The sequence below is a fragment of the Miscanthus floridulus genome, chromosome 5 (genome assembly GCF_019320115.1).
Source record: "Miscanthus floridulus cultivar M001 chromosome 5, ASM1932011v1, whole genome shotgun sequence".
Classification (NCBI taxonomy): Eukaryota; Viridiplantae; Streptophyta; class Magnoliopsida; order Poales; family Poaceae; genus Miscanthus; species Miscanthus floridulus.
Genome location: NC_089584.1, coordinates 126,545,188 through 126,562,573, shown reverse-complemented (window position 1 = coordinate 126,562,573; position 17,386 = coordinate 126,545,188). Strand labels below are relative to the sequence as shown.

The 17,386-nt window shown below is 50.2% G+C and overlaps 1 protein-coding gene and 3 pseudogenes across 1 annotated transcript; 1 reads left to right on the top strand and 3 right to left on the bottom strand.

Annotated features, from left to right (window-relative positions):
* Positions 1–802: 802 nt before the first annotated feature.
* LOC136453492 (uncharacterized) lies at positions 803–3,841 on the top strand. Its single transcript, XM_066454053.1, has 6 exons — positions 803–1,310; positions 2,134–2,262; positions 2,356–2,476; positions 2,567–2,648; positions 3,165–3,318; positions 3,405–3,841. The coding sequence occupies exons 1-6, from the start codon at positions 993–995 to the stop codon at positions 3,528–3,530; spliced, it is 930 nt and encodes a 309-aa protein (XP_066310150.1). The 5' UTR covers positions 803–992; the 3' UTR covers positions 3,531–3,841.
* A 243-nt stretch (positions 3,842–4,084) lies between these two features.
* On the bottom strand, positions 4,085–6,685 carry LOC136455307 (pentatricopeptide repeat-containing protein At5g39980, chloroplastic-like; annotated as a pseudogene).
* A 1,195-nt stretch (positions 6,686–7,880) lies between these two features.
* Positions 7,881–12,853, bottom strand: LOC136453491 (uncharacterized; annotated as a pseudogene).
* A 1,740-nt stretch (positions 12,854–14,593) lies between these two features.
* LOC136455306 (UDP-glycosyltransferase 86A1-like) lies at positions 14,594–15,630 on the bottom strand (annotated as a pseudogene).
* Between the last annotated feature and the right edge of the window lie 1,756 nt (positions 15,631–17,386).

The following is a 17,386-nucleotide window of genomic DNA, read 5'->3' as shown; positions in this document are numbered from 1 at the left end:
CCTGTCTCTGCCTACCCGGCTTTGGTTAGGTACACCTGGGTGCCTCCGTGCCTGCCTGTTACCAAACCACTATTCAAGTAATATATATGAAGCATGGCCCACACTTGTTTTTCGTTGTTGTTGGAACACAAAGGGGATCAAAGGTACTTTGGTATGATCACCAAGAAAAGAAATGCTGAGAAAAAGCAATGCCTTTGGTTCAGAGCATGGCGTGTTTAGAGCAGGCCGGAAGGAATATTGTGCTGTGACATATAATTTTTTGTACTTGGTTTGGTTGCAATTGCAATGATGATCATTTCTCACACTTTATGGTTACAGAGATGATTTTTCAAGCAAGTACTCTGTAGTCTATATATTGCTATAATAATGACAGTGCTTAGGATTGACTAAAAACCTTTCTCTAGTATGCAATTAGTCCAGCAAAGACTATGTCAATCCAAGCGGTTTGAAAGTTTAGCGTATGGTGGTACCCAAATCAAAGAAACCCAGTTGAGTTCTACAACATATGTGTAAGCTGTACTAATGTGAGTCAACATCACTGTACCACCATTGATGTTCCCATCGCAGCAAAGAGAAATACGTAGAGAATTAACACAGACTGAACGAACATCAAGCCTGTAGTACTAGAAATAGCGAAATCCGGAAATGATAAAAAAAAAAGGGGAAATACTGAAATGTGCAAGAAAAACTGAAAACTGCGTGGTGCGCGTACGATAATTACCACTCGCGGCAAACTCGCCAGTCCAGCTGTACTATCCCTGACATGTGGGGACCCCTGAATCTACACCTATCACCAATACCCTATTCCGCTAAGCTCACCCGCCCACAAAAAACACCACGTACACGGGCGCGGGCGCGGAGACCGACCACCACCACCTCCTCCTCCGGGCTCCGGTTGCCGCCGGCCTCGCCTTCCCTCCATCCTCCCCGTCTCCAGCCTCCCGGACCGGCAATCCCCACCCACGTGTCGCGACAGCTCGTCGCCGATTCCCATGGCGGCGGCGGAGGTGTACTCGCCGACCGCGGCGGCGGCGGTGCAGCAGCAGCAGCGGGGGAAGGCGGCGTCGCAGGCGTGGCGGGCGGTGGTGGGGTGGATCGGCTTCCTCCTCCAGGTCCTGCTCCAGATCCTCCGGGGCACGCCCTCCTGTGCCCAGCTCCTGTCCTTCGTCGGCTTCCGCTACCCGCTCCTCTCCGGGACCGCGGCCTCGGAGCCGTCGCCGGAGGTGGCCTTCATGCCGCTCCGCTCCGAGATCCCAGCTGACGCGGCGCCTGCCCCGACACCTGCGCCTGAGCCCCTGGGCCGCCTCACAGTACGAAGATTCGGTTTTTTAATTCGATTCGGTGGAGCTTTTGATGTCCGGGGCTGGGGGGAAAATGGACGCCTTTGTGGAGTATATGGATTTCAATCAAATAGCATAGTGGACTTGAGACGGTGGGAATTGCATGTTGATCAAATTGGATGATGCTTCGGTATTTGGGGGTGATTGGGATTAGGTGAAGTGGCTGATTTAAGGTTAATCGAGGTTTGGTGGCTTAGTTCAGGTAGTTCAGTTGATTTTTGTTTGTACAGTATTTCGACTATGTCGCAGGCCCTCCGCCCTTCCCTGAGGATTGTGTGTTAGAAGTTGTCATCATGACTTATTAGCATGGGCAATTAGCTGCGCTGCAATTGCAAAATAAGGGCTTGCTTGTTTTAGTAGTACGGAGTTACGATTGCATTATCTCCTCTCTGAACTGGTGGCAATATGTTTCCGCTGATCTTCTAGTCAAGCTGTGGGAAATAATTCCAGGATACTGGTTCCCTGTCATTAGTGTGTAGGTGACTAGATAACCTGCCATCATTGTTGAACATCTTGATTGTAGCTGGATTATGACATAGTATCTTATCAGCTGATTATAGATGATTCAGTACATGGGCTGTTATACTGTAAGGTATGCTCATAGTTGGATTTCTAATAGTTTGGCTCGGCAAAGAAGCTTATAGCTTCACATAAATGAAGCCAAAACTGAAAACTGGAAGTTATATTGTGGCTAAGCATTACTACTTAATTGCCTTGAAATGAAGTCAGCTTGAACATTTTCTCTTGTGTTTACCCATCGAATATTCTGACAACATTACGGTTGTCTGTTCAGGTAGTGCTTGACTTGGATGAGACTTTAGTTTCTGCATATGAATCATCTAGTCTTCCTGCTATTGTGCGCACACAAGCTGTTGAAGCAGGATTACATTGCTTTGATATGGAATGTATTTCGTCTGATAAGGTACCAAACTTGTATCTTTGCTATATGTCACTTTGTTTATAATAATTTGAATCACGACTGATAAATGAGCTTTTGCTTTTGCAAACTTTAAAGGATGTTGAAGGAAAACAGAAGGTGAATCATGTGACTGTTTTTGAGCGCCCTGGTTTGCATGAGTTCTTGCAGAAAACTAGTGAATTTGCAGATCTTATTCTTTTTACAGCAGGTTTAGAAGGTATGTTTGCTGCTGTTATTTTTCATAACAATACGAGCCCAATCAATTTTAATGCATTTCCTCACTTAACTTATCCATGCTTCTCCTCAGGTTATGCTAGACCTTTAGTTGACCGAATAGATGTTCACAATAGATTCAGACTTCGTCTCTATCGCCCATCAACTGTTACCACGTAAGTTACATTACCTTCTCTATACAAATCATGTTGTACCACCACTGTGTTGTTGCTTCATATTCTTGTGTTGACTGTTGAGACCTGTTACCTTATTGGAATGTCTGCAAACTTAGTTAGCATTCCAGCATCTCTATTAAGTGGGGGAAAATCAGATCATAGCCAATGCTTGTAGACAGCAATCAATAATGATGTTCATATTGTACACATCGAATGCTAGTGTTAGATTTTAGCGTTCATTTTATCTTGTTTACCAAGTATTCTCAGAGTATCTGCACTCCAGAACTTCAACAGTATATTCAATGTGGATTTTTATTGGGTGTCTTGATCTATCGTCGTTGCCTGTGTACAACTATGGATGTTTCCTTTAGCATGCATGTTTGTGCTGATTCACCGAGTTATTCAATCATAAATTCATAATACACTTGTTTCTTGATGCTTTTCTCTTCCTGCCTGACTGATTCACACCATACTTGTTTGCCAATGGTCTGATATCAATGGGTTGCATAATTGCAGGGAATACAGAGAACATGTGAAAGATCTTTCTTGCGTGTCAAAAGATTTCGGCAGGATGGTCATTGTCGACAACAATCCGTTCAGTTTCATTCTTCAGCCTTTGAATGGAATACCTTGTGTTCCATTTTCAGCTGGACAACATTCTGATGACCAGGTAACTGACGATGAGCACAAGTTTTGCATGACCTGAACTTCTAGCCTCAAAAATTGCACTGATTTTTTCTTGATTAAACATTTCAGCTCATGACGGTTATATTTCCACTCCTGAAGCATCTTTCCTGCCAGAAAGATGTCAGACCTGTATTGCATGAAAGGTTTCATATGCCAGAATGGTTCCAAAAGCATGGGATCCCCCAAACTAATTAGGCTGTGTAAGTTTTGCTACCACACAATGGAATCATTTTGATGAAGGCTGTAGTGCCTACTATGCTATAAGCCCCTTAAGGGAGAGCACCTGTACATTATTATCAATATTCATTTAGGGTTCCTGATAAAACCGAGTCACTGTTTATATGGAGTTGTCACATCCGAAGATAAGAAGATTGTAATCTAGCATGACGTCAGATTTGTATCTGTGTAGTGGAGTATTTTATATCAATTAACTGTTGTATATCAGCTTCAGTTGTAAAATTTGATTGTTGACAGTTATGATAGTCTAATGAATAGTTCATGGCTCAGCGATGTCAAGTTTACACCTTGAGAACCAATGTCCTGCCGTCCCGTTAAAATGGCACCATTAACGTATTCATTGTGAATCTAACCATCCGGTATGTAATCATTAATATAATCAGTAAGCACAATAATTGGCGCAGATAGCTTGTTTGAACCTTACCAATGGCAACAACCATAAGTCAGTGGTCTTTGTTATTTTATTGAAACATAGTCTCACTGAACAGAGTTTTCCTCGAACATCGTCACTTTTACCCAAGAGAAACCTTCCCAGCAACAGCCCGCATTGAAACATATCGCCAGATTAACGCTGGACAAGTTATGGAACAGGAGCCTTTATATTTGATATTCTGGACATCGAATTCGTTGCAACTTCTTATCTGGCTTAAATCTGGGATGCCTTATCAATCTTGTATGCTCTCTCATAGACGCCGGCAGCAAGATAAACGCTCCCTCTTGTTCGATGCTTGGGTCATGGCTTAGCTCGCCAACCAGCAGTTCCAGCGCCTCGAAGTCCTGATGAGCACCAAGGAGGCTAATCATCTGAAAGTGCACCCGGTCTGAGAACACACAGCCTTCCTCCCTCATCGCCTGGTACAGCGCCGCGGCCTTGTCGAAATCCTTCAGCTTGCCATAAGCATTCATCGCGGTGGCAATCGTCTCCGAGTCTGGTAACTGGCCCTAATTTCCTCATTTCATCAAACACCTCGATCACATTCCAGTGCCTTCGGTTCTTCGCGTACAAGTCTATCATTGCTCTGTGCACCGATGAGTCCCTGATCTCGCCGGTCTTGGCCGCACGACGGAACAGCCATGCGGCCTCTTCCAGACGACCGGCACTCGCCAAGATTTTGATGGCTGTCTCCTTGGGGATGCCCTCCGGCTCTTTCAGATCGCGCAACAAACGCTTGGCCTGTGAGACAAGCCCGGCACGCTCATACGCCACTACCATTGTCTGGTACAGCACTGGGTCGATCTCCGTGCCCGCTTCCCTCAGCTTCTCAAACAGCTTGGCAGCGCGGTCGAGCTTCCCGGCCTTCACCCATATGGACAGGATAGTGGAGTAAGTGATGGCATCGGGCTGGACGCCAATGGCCTGCATGTCCTGCACCAACCTCCCGGCTTTCTCGTCCTCCAGCGACTTGCCGTAGATGGCAATCATGGTGTTGTACGTCACCACGTTCGGTTTGACGCCGCTACCAGCGCCAGCATTGCCATCGGAAGCGCTGCGCATGAGATCGAACAGGTGAACCGCCTCGCCGAACAGCCCGGCATCGCCGTACACACGGAGCATGGTATTGTAGGTCACCACGCTTGGCGGCACGCCTGCCCGGCGCATGGACCAGAACAGCCGGTCCGCCTCACGCGCGAGGTCCAGCTGCCCGTACGCGTTGAGGATGATGTTGAACACCGAAAGGTCCGGCTTGACGCGCGCCACGGCGCGCATGTGCGAGAACAGCGACACGGCCGCGAGGTGCCGCCCCCTTCGCACCAGCGCGGCGAGGATGGGGGAGTAGGTCTCCGCGTCGGGCGCGACGCCGTCGGCTGGCATGTCGTGGAACAGCAGCCGCTTGGCGTCGCGGAGAAGGTCGGACTTGCAGTAGGCGGCGACGGCGGCGTTGTACGCCTTGAGGTCGGGCCTGATCCCCGCGGCGCGCAGCCGGGAGAAGAGCGCCAGCGCCTTGGGCGCGTCACCGCCACGGAGGGCGAGGTGGATGAGGTTGGAGAAGAGGATCAGGTCCTGGAGCCACGGCGTCGTCCTCCATGAGCGGCAGGAAGGTGAGCGCGTGGTCGAGGTGGCCCGCGCGGGTGAGCGCGGCGAGGAGGGTGGAGTAGGAGAACGCGTCGGGGGTCACGCCCCTCTCCCGCATCTCGAGGAGGAGGCCGGAGGCGAGGCGGATCTCGCCAGCGCGGCAGGCAGAGCGGAGGAGTAGGTTATAGGGGATGAGGAGCGCGGGGCCGGGGAGGTCCGGCGCGAGGAGGTCGAGCAGCGCGACGCCGCGGCGCGGGTCGGTGAGGCGGAGAGAGGAGCGCACCGAGGAGGCGCGCGGAGACGGGTCGGTGCGGAGCGAGCACGGCGGCCAGGTCAGGAGCCGTCCGCGCGGCGGAGAGGGCGGTCACGAGGGCGGGGACGTCGATCGTACGGTCCTCGTGCTGCCGTTGTTGGAGCTCGGTGGCGGACTTGTGGCGCTGGTAGAGGGGGTGGGAGGTGGGCAGGTTGGGGTTCAACCAGACGGATTTCGCGGCGGGGATCCTGCGGTGAGAAGGGGGTGGGAGCACCGTGGCCGCGGCCGCGGCTGTAGTGGGCGGCATTGGGTGTCGGCGTGTGGCCGCGTGAGAGCGGGAGTGGCAGTGGCGCGGCAGGGCCGCAGGGGACTAGGGGAGAGAACGAGTGATGGATAGGAGATTTTTGCCGTCGGTGGCGACGTCACGCTCACGCCAGCAAAGGGCGAAAGGCCAAAGGCCCAAATCAAGTCAGGGCAAGGGGGCGGCATCCGACCGACCAGTGTGTGCACTTGGTCCATTGGGCTTGCGCGAGCTGGATGATTTTGCTCAGGATCAGGAGTCAGGGACGCAGGAATTCACAGGGTTCTCCTAAACAAAAAGAGAGAGAGAATTCACAGGGTAGTCAGGCACACGGCACATTGTCAGATTTTAGCCATTTTATTTTATTAACTTGTATTACCTCAGAAGATAGGATATGACGATCTGCCATCACCGCTGGTCCCATCCTCATCAGAAAATAAGAAAATCAAATACGCAAATGCTTAGACGCACGCGTCTGTCCTGTCCTGTCTGTCTTCATAGGCCTATGCAGCGGACAGGGCTACAGGCGTGCTCACCTCTACCTCCCTTTCCATCTTCCGAAAATTTCCCCACTCGCACTCGCATCGGTTGTCGCGGTGTCACCGTGCATCCTCCCGCCCCACTCTGCCCTAGTCGTGCCGTGCCCTTCCACCCACCACGCCGCACCCCATCGCCGCCCACGCCGTGCCCTACTACTCCACCTCGGCCGTCGTGGCCGCAGCAGTCACCGGGCCACTATCAACCCGACGCCACCAGTAGGAGGTTGTTGCCCGCCGAGACGTTGTCTCATGCGGCCAGCCGAAGACACCACAGCAGGAAGGGAGGTCCCACGCTGGGCTGACGTCCGCCTGGCCCGAGCTTGTTGGCTACCACAGTTCCCCACCAATTAGGTCGTGTTTGCCGATGACGCGCATGTTTCAAGTGTTTCAGGCGTTTCAGACTTATGTTTCAAGTGTTTCATCTGGATGTTGCATAAGTATATCTAAGATGTTGCATATATTGCAAGCGTATGTTTTCAAGTGTTTCAAATGTATGTTTCAAGTGTTTTATCTAGACGCTGCAAAAGTAAATCTGGATGTTGCATATACATACATGTTGCGAGAGTATGTTTTAGGTGTTTCGTACGTATGTTGCAAGCGTTTTATCTGGATGTTGCATATGTTTTGCAATGACAACACACGTGTTTTTCAAGTGTTTTCAGATGTTTGCAAGTGTTTCAGACATATGTTGCAAGTGTTTCGGCTGGTTTGGACATGTCGCAAGTGTTTCATCTAGATGTTGCACAAGTAGATCTGGTGGTGCACATGTTGCAAGGGGACCCACCTACTAGCAGGGCACCAGTGCATGCAGCATGGGAAGCGAAGGGGGTTGGGGCACGGGCGGTCCCGGACGCGTGAAACGGGAGCTGCTATGGCGTCGTGCATGCGTGAGGCGCTGAGCGGAGGGGGATGGAGGCAAAGGGCGCATGGCCCCGCGTGCATGGGGGCGTGGGCGTTCCGGTGGGAGGCGCAAAGGTTCCCGTGTGCGCACGTGAAATGGAGCAAGTAGGCGTCCAGCATTCGGACGCTGGCATCTGTTCCGGACGTCCAGACGCTAGCCACGCCCAATCAAATAACATCGTGAGCGGTTTAGATCTAAAACCGTCCATCGTACCGTCCATCGTTTACTTGAAAATCTAATACTACAAATTAAGTGACATTGGATACTACAAATTAAGTGACACTGGATACATCAACGATAGAGACAACAATGATGAAACATTGGACAATATTTTCTCTTGTTATCATTAACGGATCAGATAGAGTACAAGAGTGGGCTTTCAACTGTACAGATACACCGCGGAAAATTTTCTGATATTTACATACACTCATGAATCACTCACAGATCAGGGGTTCACACCAAGAATTACCCTGAAGACACAAAAAAGAAGAATCCTGCACCCACAAAAGGAGGGCTCTTCTACAAATGAAGGAAAAGAGTAATGATTGACGTTAATTAAGAGAAACTCCAAGAAAATCGATATTTTTCAATAACTTTATGAGGGCTCCAAATTAGGAGACAAACTCATCCTTATATGTGAAGAAAGCACCGGATGGCCTCTCATTAGTACACAGAAGAAAGCCATGGATGCTGTAGTGCTTCATCAGCTGTAGGTCTTTTCCTGGGGTTAATTTGCAACAGATAAGACAGAAAATCGACAAATTTTGAATCAGGACATTGTAAGTGTCGTCGCATGGAGGATTTCTCTGGGATCAAATACTCTAGCTGATCTGTCTCCTGGATACAAAAAGGCAAAGATTGGATGTGTTAGGGTTTACTGTTCTACAACCAACAGTGCTGGACATGCACACATAGTGAAATTCAAATTAAAAAGAAAAACTTAGGTCATCTTGATTCGAACTAATAAACTGACAAGGCCATAAAGTCATGTCTTTAACGTATCAAGTGAGTAAGAAGCCGCATAAATATAATTCTGTAGTGTACTCAAAACTAAAAATTGGTTAAGCTTGGGTTAACGTGCAACGAAAATTATGAAGGCGAGGGAAACAATCAGAAACAACTCGTGCAATAGATTTTTCGATTCAAGAATACTCATTTAGCCATACCATAGGCAGGTGAGGAGGTATGAAAAAAGAATCTTACCTCATTCTTGGTAAAAAGGTCATAATCATCAGTGAAATACTTATGTGTCTCCTGTCCCAATTCTAGCATTTCCATGTCAATTGGGCCGATAATCCCAATCATTTGAGCAAGCATCATGGACACAGGCTCGTTAGGAAATAATACCTGTAGCATGTAAAGGACAGAAGCTGTAATTCCAACGAAAAGAAGCACCGAAACACCCAATTCCACAACTCTCCAGCTCACATGTGCTAACAACATTAATAAAAAAGATTAATTTCTAATTCTGGTTGGAGTTATATGTTGGTATTGCATTCATACAAGAAAACAGGCCTCAAAATTTTGCCAAAATAATACTAAAACCAGTTTGTTGCAGTCCTAAAGCCGCCAAGCATTTCAAGTAAATAAAACATACTTACTTCACCAGTGTACAGTTCAGAAAGGATGCAACCAAGAGACCAAATGTCAATCCTCTGATCATAAGGTAGGCCCAGAATGACCTCAGGAGCTCGATATGAGCGTGATTGGACATAGAGGCATAAGTTGTCTGTCAAGAAGCAACTACTTCCCAGATCAATGACTTTAATTTCACATCTACTGTAGCTCTTGATAAGAATATTTTCTGGCTTTAGGTCACAATGAATGAGCCTCAAACGGTGCAAGTAAACCAAGGCCTCTAAACATTGCCGAGCTATAACCTACAACAAAGGCAAACTTTCAAATTGCTAGAACTTTGTAACTTTCTGAATTAAACTTAGTAACACTCAGTGAAGGACGGAGAACATACCTGTATACTAGGCAAAGTAAAATACACCTCGCCACCAGATTCCTGATTATATTTCTGAAACTCATATAGATTTGCTCGCAGTAGTTCAGTGACAATAAAAAGGTGTTCCTGCCAATATTTGCTCGCTATCAGCACCATGCAAGGTCATGAGAATTGAAAAATCCCACTAAAATCTGCCACCGTATATGTATGAAGCAATTAAAGCACACTGGTATAATATTTCAGTTGATCCTTTTTAAGATAATTGCAATATTGCTCAAGAACTAGTCACCTGGACTATGTCCTTTGAGATGCCTTCCTAGGAAGTTAGGATCCAAACAAGTTGAATCAAAGGGAGTAACTTAGCCAGTAGTCTCTCTTATTAGGCATATACCTGATGGTAGAAGTAGTCATAGAGGCGCAATACATGGTGCTCGTCTAGTGGATCATGTTTGTTCACGAACTTCAGAAGTTTTATCTCATCCAAGCTCTGGTCGAAGAAATCCTTATCATTTTTAATTATTTTAAGGCAAACATCCATTCCTGTCTGAAGATCATGTGCTTGCACAACCTTGCTGAATGCAGCCGAGCCTAGATATTCAGTGATATAATACCTTCCAGCAACAACTGAATTTAAGACAATAGGAAAATCCTTGTTTTCTTCAAAGCCGGTCCTGCAGTTGATGCCTATATTATATAAGTACGAAAATGGATCAACCAACATACAATTTAACAAAGAGAATTCAAAGTAAAAAAGAGATTGTGAACCTGTTCTTGCGGTGGATAATTCTCAATTCAAATACCTCATATTCTCGGTGAAAATCAGAGAGAGCAAGATCAATATTTGTCTCCGTATCTTCCTCAGCTTTAAGAGCAGTAGAACGCTGAACATCTGCATTTAATAATCCAACATTTTGAAACTCATATGCTTCATCAGGATCACCACTTTCAGGGAATGGCTGTATCCTATGATCTTTCGGATATTCTTTATCAATGTTGCTTTTCAGATTTTTGTCACAGCTGCCATTGAGCTCACCATTGTCCGTGAAATCATGTACACCATGATCTATGAAATACATGAAGAGAATTAGACCAGCGCATAAGCAAAAGATAGCCTCTAACAAGGAACAGGACAAATGGACAACTGATACTAAATTACTCACAAATATAAAGATGGACTAACATTATTTAATACGATTGACCAAATAGTAGGTTGGACCTGGATACATTGCAAATACGTTAAAGCAAGACCATCATATTTGAAATGTGTGTTTTTAAGGCCCTGATTGTATATAGCAGTTGTTTAACAAAAGTTAGGCTTCTAAAACGCAGAACATCATTTACCAGCATAGACAAACTCTGCTTCTTTAGAATTTCGAGAGATAATCCATGAGAAACATAATCATAAAATGGTAACCATACTGAGGAACTGTAAATATTACATAAAAATGTTACTAGCGCCTAGTATAAACTACACATCAACCAAATTGCAACAGAGATTTAGCTTTCACAAGGCAACTCCGCAAAATCTAACTTCTTCATTGTTATTATTTATTCCTCTTTTTCACCTACATTAAATTCAATAAATAAATTCACATTATCTTTGGCCATAAAGTGGGTTATAATGGACAAACTATATACTGTGCTGCTACCAAAATTCAGCAGCTACCCCCCCCCCCCCCCCCCCCCCCCCCCCACTCAAATAACCAAATAAATAATAAGGAGTGCTACTAGGTGGAGATGAACTCTAGTGGTAGGCTTGAGAAGTACTTACTCACAACAGCATCAGTATCAAATGAACTGAGCATTTGAAGCTCCTTCTCCACAACACTCAGCTCTGAATCATCATCTCCTCGTCCAGGATCCCTTGGCCTACCGCATTCAAACATAATATCTCCACTCTGCTTCAATTGAAACCCATCCTGCGCACAATCATCCAGTATCTCCGTCTGGTCATCCATGATTTGATATCTCCCATACACGGTGGAGCTTGAGCTCCTCGCCACATCAAGCTCGTCATTCTTGAGTTCCCCCTCCACAGCAACCACAGAGTGGCGATGAGCATGTGTACACCTCAGCGCAACCCTCACATCGGTCACCACCGATGTGTTCATGACGGTGGTTATGGCCTGCACCAAGCTTGCCAATTTTTACCTGCTCTGAGCCATGGTGAGCGTCCAGTACAAACTTGTCCGTCCTCTTTGCCTTCGTCATCCTCAACGTCCAGCTTGCTCGGGAAGAGGTGATCGTCGTAGAGCCAGTCCTCTTGGAAGAAGAGGTCGGTGGTGTCGTACTGGCGCGCTGTACCAAACTCCATCTCCGATGAAGACGCGTCCGACTGCGAATGCCGCGGCGACCACAGCCCATACGGATTCAACAGCCCTATAATCGGTAAAAACAATAAGGGATTTTCGTTTAGAATTGGTAAAACTGTGCAGAAATTCGGCACTAAACACTGAACCAAGCGCAGAGACGGAAATTAAAGTGGCGGAGAGGTTTAACAACTCTCCTACGAAATCGAAGATCGATTATGTTATAGAGTTCATATCCGCAGAAAAAAAACACAAGCGCTAATCCAACCATCAGCGCCGAATTGGCCCCCGAAGCCATAGCCGCGGAAATATCGGCGCACAGATCGGGATTATGTGATACGCCCACGGAAAGCAAGCAGAAGAGGGTTTAAAGCTAGCGACAAAAACGCCTCGTGCCCTTGGGTACCTGACGGCGTGGAGCGCATGCTGACGAAAGCTGACGAGGACGCCGAGCCGGAGCTGGAACCGGGGCTCGCGGGCGCCGGCGAGCCACCGCCGGCACCGCCGGCGGAGGCGGGCATCCGGAGCGGCGGGAGATGGGGATCTAATGCGGCGTCGTGGCTTCCGTCCCCAGCGGCGGTGCGTGCAAGGACATCGTCACGGAGCGCGGAGGCCGCGCCGGCGAAGCCGTGGTCGGTGAGGAACGCCATGACCTGGTCCAGCCCCGGCGCCGCCATGCGCCGCCGCGAAGGCGCGCGGTTGGTGGGTGCTCTCGGTCTCGGTCTTCTCGCTCAAGCGCTTGGCGCGCGGCGCGGTGATGTAAGCGGTTGCGTCGCCATTGGGGTGAACTTGGAAGCGAAGCGAAGCGAGAGGAGTCTTCGTCGAGTGAGAGGACCGGGCGAGACGGACGAGGAGGCAGGCAGGCAGCGAAGTCAGAGGAAAGAGAGAGGCGCACGGATCGCAGCTGCTGCGCGTCCGCATAAAAAGGTTGCCGCAGTTGCGTTTCAGCCCGGCGGTTGGCCATGTGTAGACATGCAGTACAGTATAGTTAAGCCCATCAGATTCTGACACCCCGGCGACACCTGTTTGGTTGATGACCAATTTTGCCATTATTAAGCCCGGTTTATTTAAGGTATGGTTTCGCGGCTTGAATGTTTCAAAAAATTGGCCATGGAAAATTAAGTATATTTATTTAGTATAGAAAAAGCTAATTATATTTACAACGCGTTTGGCTTTGACAATTGACATGTAGTAGGTTCAAATCATATTTGGTTGCAGATAGTCGCAAACGTACCATGCTACGACAATCTATCTGGTATAAGCTTTTGCCCACGCAAATGCATCCTTATGAATTCAGTTCCATTCAACGATGTTTTGTGATCACAGGGTTCATCTTTTCCCTGCGTAACTGTTGCCAAATGCCAATCACCATTTTCCAAATCCATCGGTATAAACGCGGTGGGGACCTGGGTCGCTCAATATATACTTTTGCTTTTTAACTTTTCAACGAGGGGGAAAAAAAGCTAGACTGCGAGAGGAGTCCGCGTGGAGCCCCTGGCCGAGCGACGGGGGCCCTGTTCCAATGGGCCTTCAGGAAAAGCCAACTGACGTGGAGGGGCCGCGCGGACGCCACCCGGCGGGCCCAGCAGGCCCCAGCTGCTCCCTCGCAATTCGCAACACGATCCCCGCTGCCGCGCCGGTGGGGCGATCGCGCGCGGTTGGTGGTCGGGTGCAGAATGCGATGAGGGAAAAGCGCGAGAGGTGAGTCCACACTGTCCACCCCACCGCTCCCCGCATCCCCGCACCCAAACCCACCGCTCGGCCTCGGCGGCACGGGCACACCCCACCCAACGCAACTTTTTCAGGCCTGCCTGGAGAGGGAGAGAGCGCTCGGCACCGCCCGCACTGGAGGCCCCGTCCCGTCCCCCGCGTCACGTACGCCACTTTTCCGTGATCTGCCCTGCCAGGTGCAGGGACGAGACCGAGAGGGGAGATTTAGGGGGTGTTTGGTTTTTTAAGTCGTCCTCTTAAAATTCATGTCACATCAAACGTCTAAATATTAATAAGAAGTATTAAATATAAATTAATTATAAAATCAATTACATAGATGGAGGCTAATTTGCGAGACGATTTTTTAAACCTAATTAATCTGTCATTAGCACATGTTTACTGTAGGACCACGTTGTCAAATCATGGACTAATTAGATTTAAAAGATTCGTCTCGCAAATTAGTCACAAGTTGTGCAATTAGTTTTGTAATTAGTCTATATTTAATACTCTATGCATGTGTCCAAACATTTGATGTGACAGGAATTTAAGAAGACACTGTAGGAACCAAACACGACCTTAACTTTTTACCATTATAACAAATGGCACCTCCTCAAATAGCACTTCAACGGATGTCCAATACATTTTCACCAGCACAGAGAGAAAACAGCTACAAATTTACCACTTTTGCTTGCGTGGCACACCAGCTCTTCATGCCAGCATGGATTCGAGTCAACGGGGCGTGTGAAATGTCCCTCCTGCCCTTTTTCTCTCCACCCACGCAGCTGGCATTTTCGTCCCGTGCTCCTGGCGGCCGCAGCAACTCGCGCGCCCAGCGTTGGCCACGTTGGTAGCCCGAGGCACCTGCAACGCGGCACCTCATGCTCGGCGGCGGCGGTGCTCCGGCCAAGTGGTGGCGCGCTGTTGCCCGCGCCCTGGCCCGGGCGACGGTGCGCGTGCTCGCACCGTGCCTCGGCAGCTCATGCCCTGGCGGTGCCCGCGCTCGCAGCCCAGAACGCGGCAGCTCGTGCCCAGCGAGCTTCAGATCAGTGGCTGCCTCCGCACCAGTGCTTGAGCTCGTCCACGAACTCATCGAAGCTGCGCCGCGACGAGCCACCGGGCGCCACGACAACCTCGAGTGTGCCCCTCAACTTCTTCACCTGCTCCCTGAGCTTGACGACGTCTTCCCCGCCCATCACCCCTTCGATCCGTGCCTTCACCTCGTCGGCGCACACCGCGCCGCGGTCCCCGATGGACACGCCGGCGCGCCACTCCCGCACGATGAGGCACCGGTTGGTGATCTGGTCCGTGAGCAGCGGGAAGCACAGCATGGGCACGCCCGCCCACGCGCTCTCTAGGATGGAGTTCTAGCCGTAGTGCGTGAGGAAGCCACCGACGGCAGCGTGGGAGAGCACCTCCACCTGGCAGCACCACGGGACCACGAGCCCACGCCCCGCCGCGGCGCCGGTGAACCCCTCAGACAGCGGGTCCGGGTCGTCGGAGCTAACGATGTCCGGGCACATCACCCATAGGAAGCGAGCGCCGCTGGCCAACACGCCGCTAGCGATCTCGTGCAGCTCCTGCTTGGTCACGTGCGCATAGCTGCTGAAGGAAATGTAGAGCACGGAGCCGCGCGGCTGCGCGTCCAGCCACCGGGAGCAGTCAGACTCGGCCCACATGGATGTGGCCACGGCGCTGCGCGTGAACCCTGCCGGGAAGGTGGGCGACCCCGCGACAGTGGTAGAGCACGAGCGCCTGCGCGACCTGCTCCACGATGGCGGCTGTCAGGGGCTCCGACACGGGCGCCCCGCGGCGGAGGCCCAACCACTCGAGCAGGTCCGGGCCTGTGCACAGGTCCATCACTCGTGTGGGTCCACGCCTCGTCCTCGTACACCGTGTGCGTCTGCACCACGCCGGGGTTGCCCGCGCCGGCAAGCTGCGCCAGCTTCGGCTCCAGCTCCGCAAGCTCACGGTCGAGGTCATCGGCCAGCTGCGACCGGTCCACGGACTTGATGGCGAAGGCCTCGCCGGTGGCGCGGGATGTGCAGCCGTGGCGCGGGACGTCCAACGCTGACCCACCCATGCTTAGGGGTGGCTCGGCCGGAGGTGGCCAAGGCGGCCCAGCGCTGGAAGCGCTCCGACGTGCTGTAGCGGTGGTGAGTGTCATCAGCGCGCGATGGAGCTGCTGCTAGCAGCCTTAGGGCAGGCGGAGGTGGGTCGCAGGGCTCCAACCGCGCGTGTCAGCTGCTTGCGGACGTGCATGTCAGCAACGACAGGGTCGCGGTGGTTCCCGGCGGCGCGGGTTTAGGCGAGCGTGCGCCATGGCAAGGCGGCTAAGCAGCGAAGCTAGAGGCGCGCTCGGGTCTGCCCACAAGCGCGTGCAGCAGAGGGAACGGCGGTGGCCGAGCTCGAGGCTCGCGACCATGGCAGCCGGTGCGCACGCAACCGGCTGGCTACGCGCGCACGCGGTGGCAGCGGCGATGGCCCGACTCCGGGGCTGCTCCGGCGGTCTCTGGCTCGGGCAAGGTGCGTCGGTCGGAGAGGAGGATGAGGCGGACGCCGTGGTGCACGAGGTTGGGGCGGAGATGGCACGGATACGGGCCATGGCCATGGCGACTGTGCGTTCGAGCAGGGGCAGGAGAGACATTTGACGCCCGCATGCTGATCTCTGCTGACGCGAGGACTGGCGTGCCACGTGAGCAAAAATGATATTTTTGTATACGTTTTTCGTCTTTACTGTAGCGGCGACCATTAAGATGCTATTTGAGAACGTGCCATTCTTTATCATGTAAAAAAGTTAAATCTCCCGATAGAGAGCCATGCTCCGCGTCCGCGGCGCGCGGGCCGTCGGGGTCGGGGCGGCTGACACGCCAATCGCGCCCGATCCAGATTTCAAGACGCGCCGAGGTGCCCGTGGCCCGTGGGTACGCATCGGCACTACTCCCTCCGTCCCAAAATAAACGACGTTTTGGGTTTTCGTGCCACAAGTTTGACTCGATTTATAGAAAATACGTGCAATATTTATATCTTCAAATAAGTTTGTTAAAAAACTAGACAAAAAGATCTTTTCGATGATACTAATTACTTAGCATAAATATTTATATATTTTAATATATAATTGTCGGTAGTCATTTCTCGTGAAACGAGAACGTCACTTATTTTGGGACGGAGGGAGTACTCGTCTCTAGCGCGCGTTGTCTGTTCAAGTGATCACCAACGATAGGAGTGGGCCGAGTGGCTACGACTACATGGCGAGCGCGGACAATCGCCTCGCCTATTCATGAGTACACAAACCTTGGCAGTACCTCGCTAAAGCTAAACTTGTTTCAACCTGCTGTGATGTGGCAGTGTGGGTCGTGTGGCCATGCTTGAGCAAAGCTTCCGGACGGTCTTTCATTAGGGGGAGCACTATGGCCGCTTTCTCTCTGGCTGGCTTAAACATTCAACACAAGCCAGCCAGATCTCCAAGCAACTTTCTGTTTGAGTGCTGATACCTTTTTATCCAGCTGCAGTCGTTCTGACGTTACTAGCACTTCCTTGTAAACTTACTTCTGAAACGTAAAAGCGGAGCTTTAAGTGTAGCAAGCAACACTACCTGGTACTTTGATCACGTGATGCGTGCAATACCATCAGAGTTAGGGCACGCCCAACGCAGGAGGTCATGAGTATTCGTGCGGTTTGTTAGGCTTCCAAGATGTATTTTTTTAGTCAACGAATAATATTTTTCTCTCACAATAAATTAGTTAATAATATTTTCAGTCATGGCTTATCAGCCAAACGAACGTGACACCTCACTGAAAAGTACGGAGCCACGTAGACCGAGACAACTAAGATTTTTT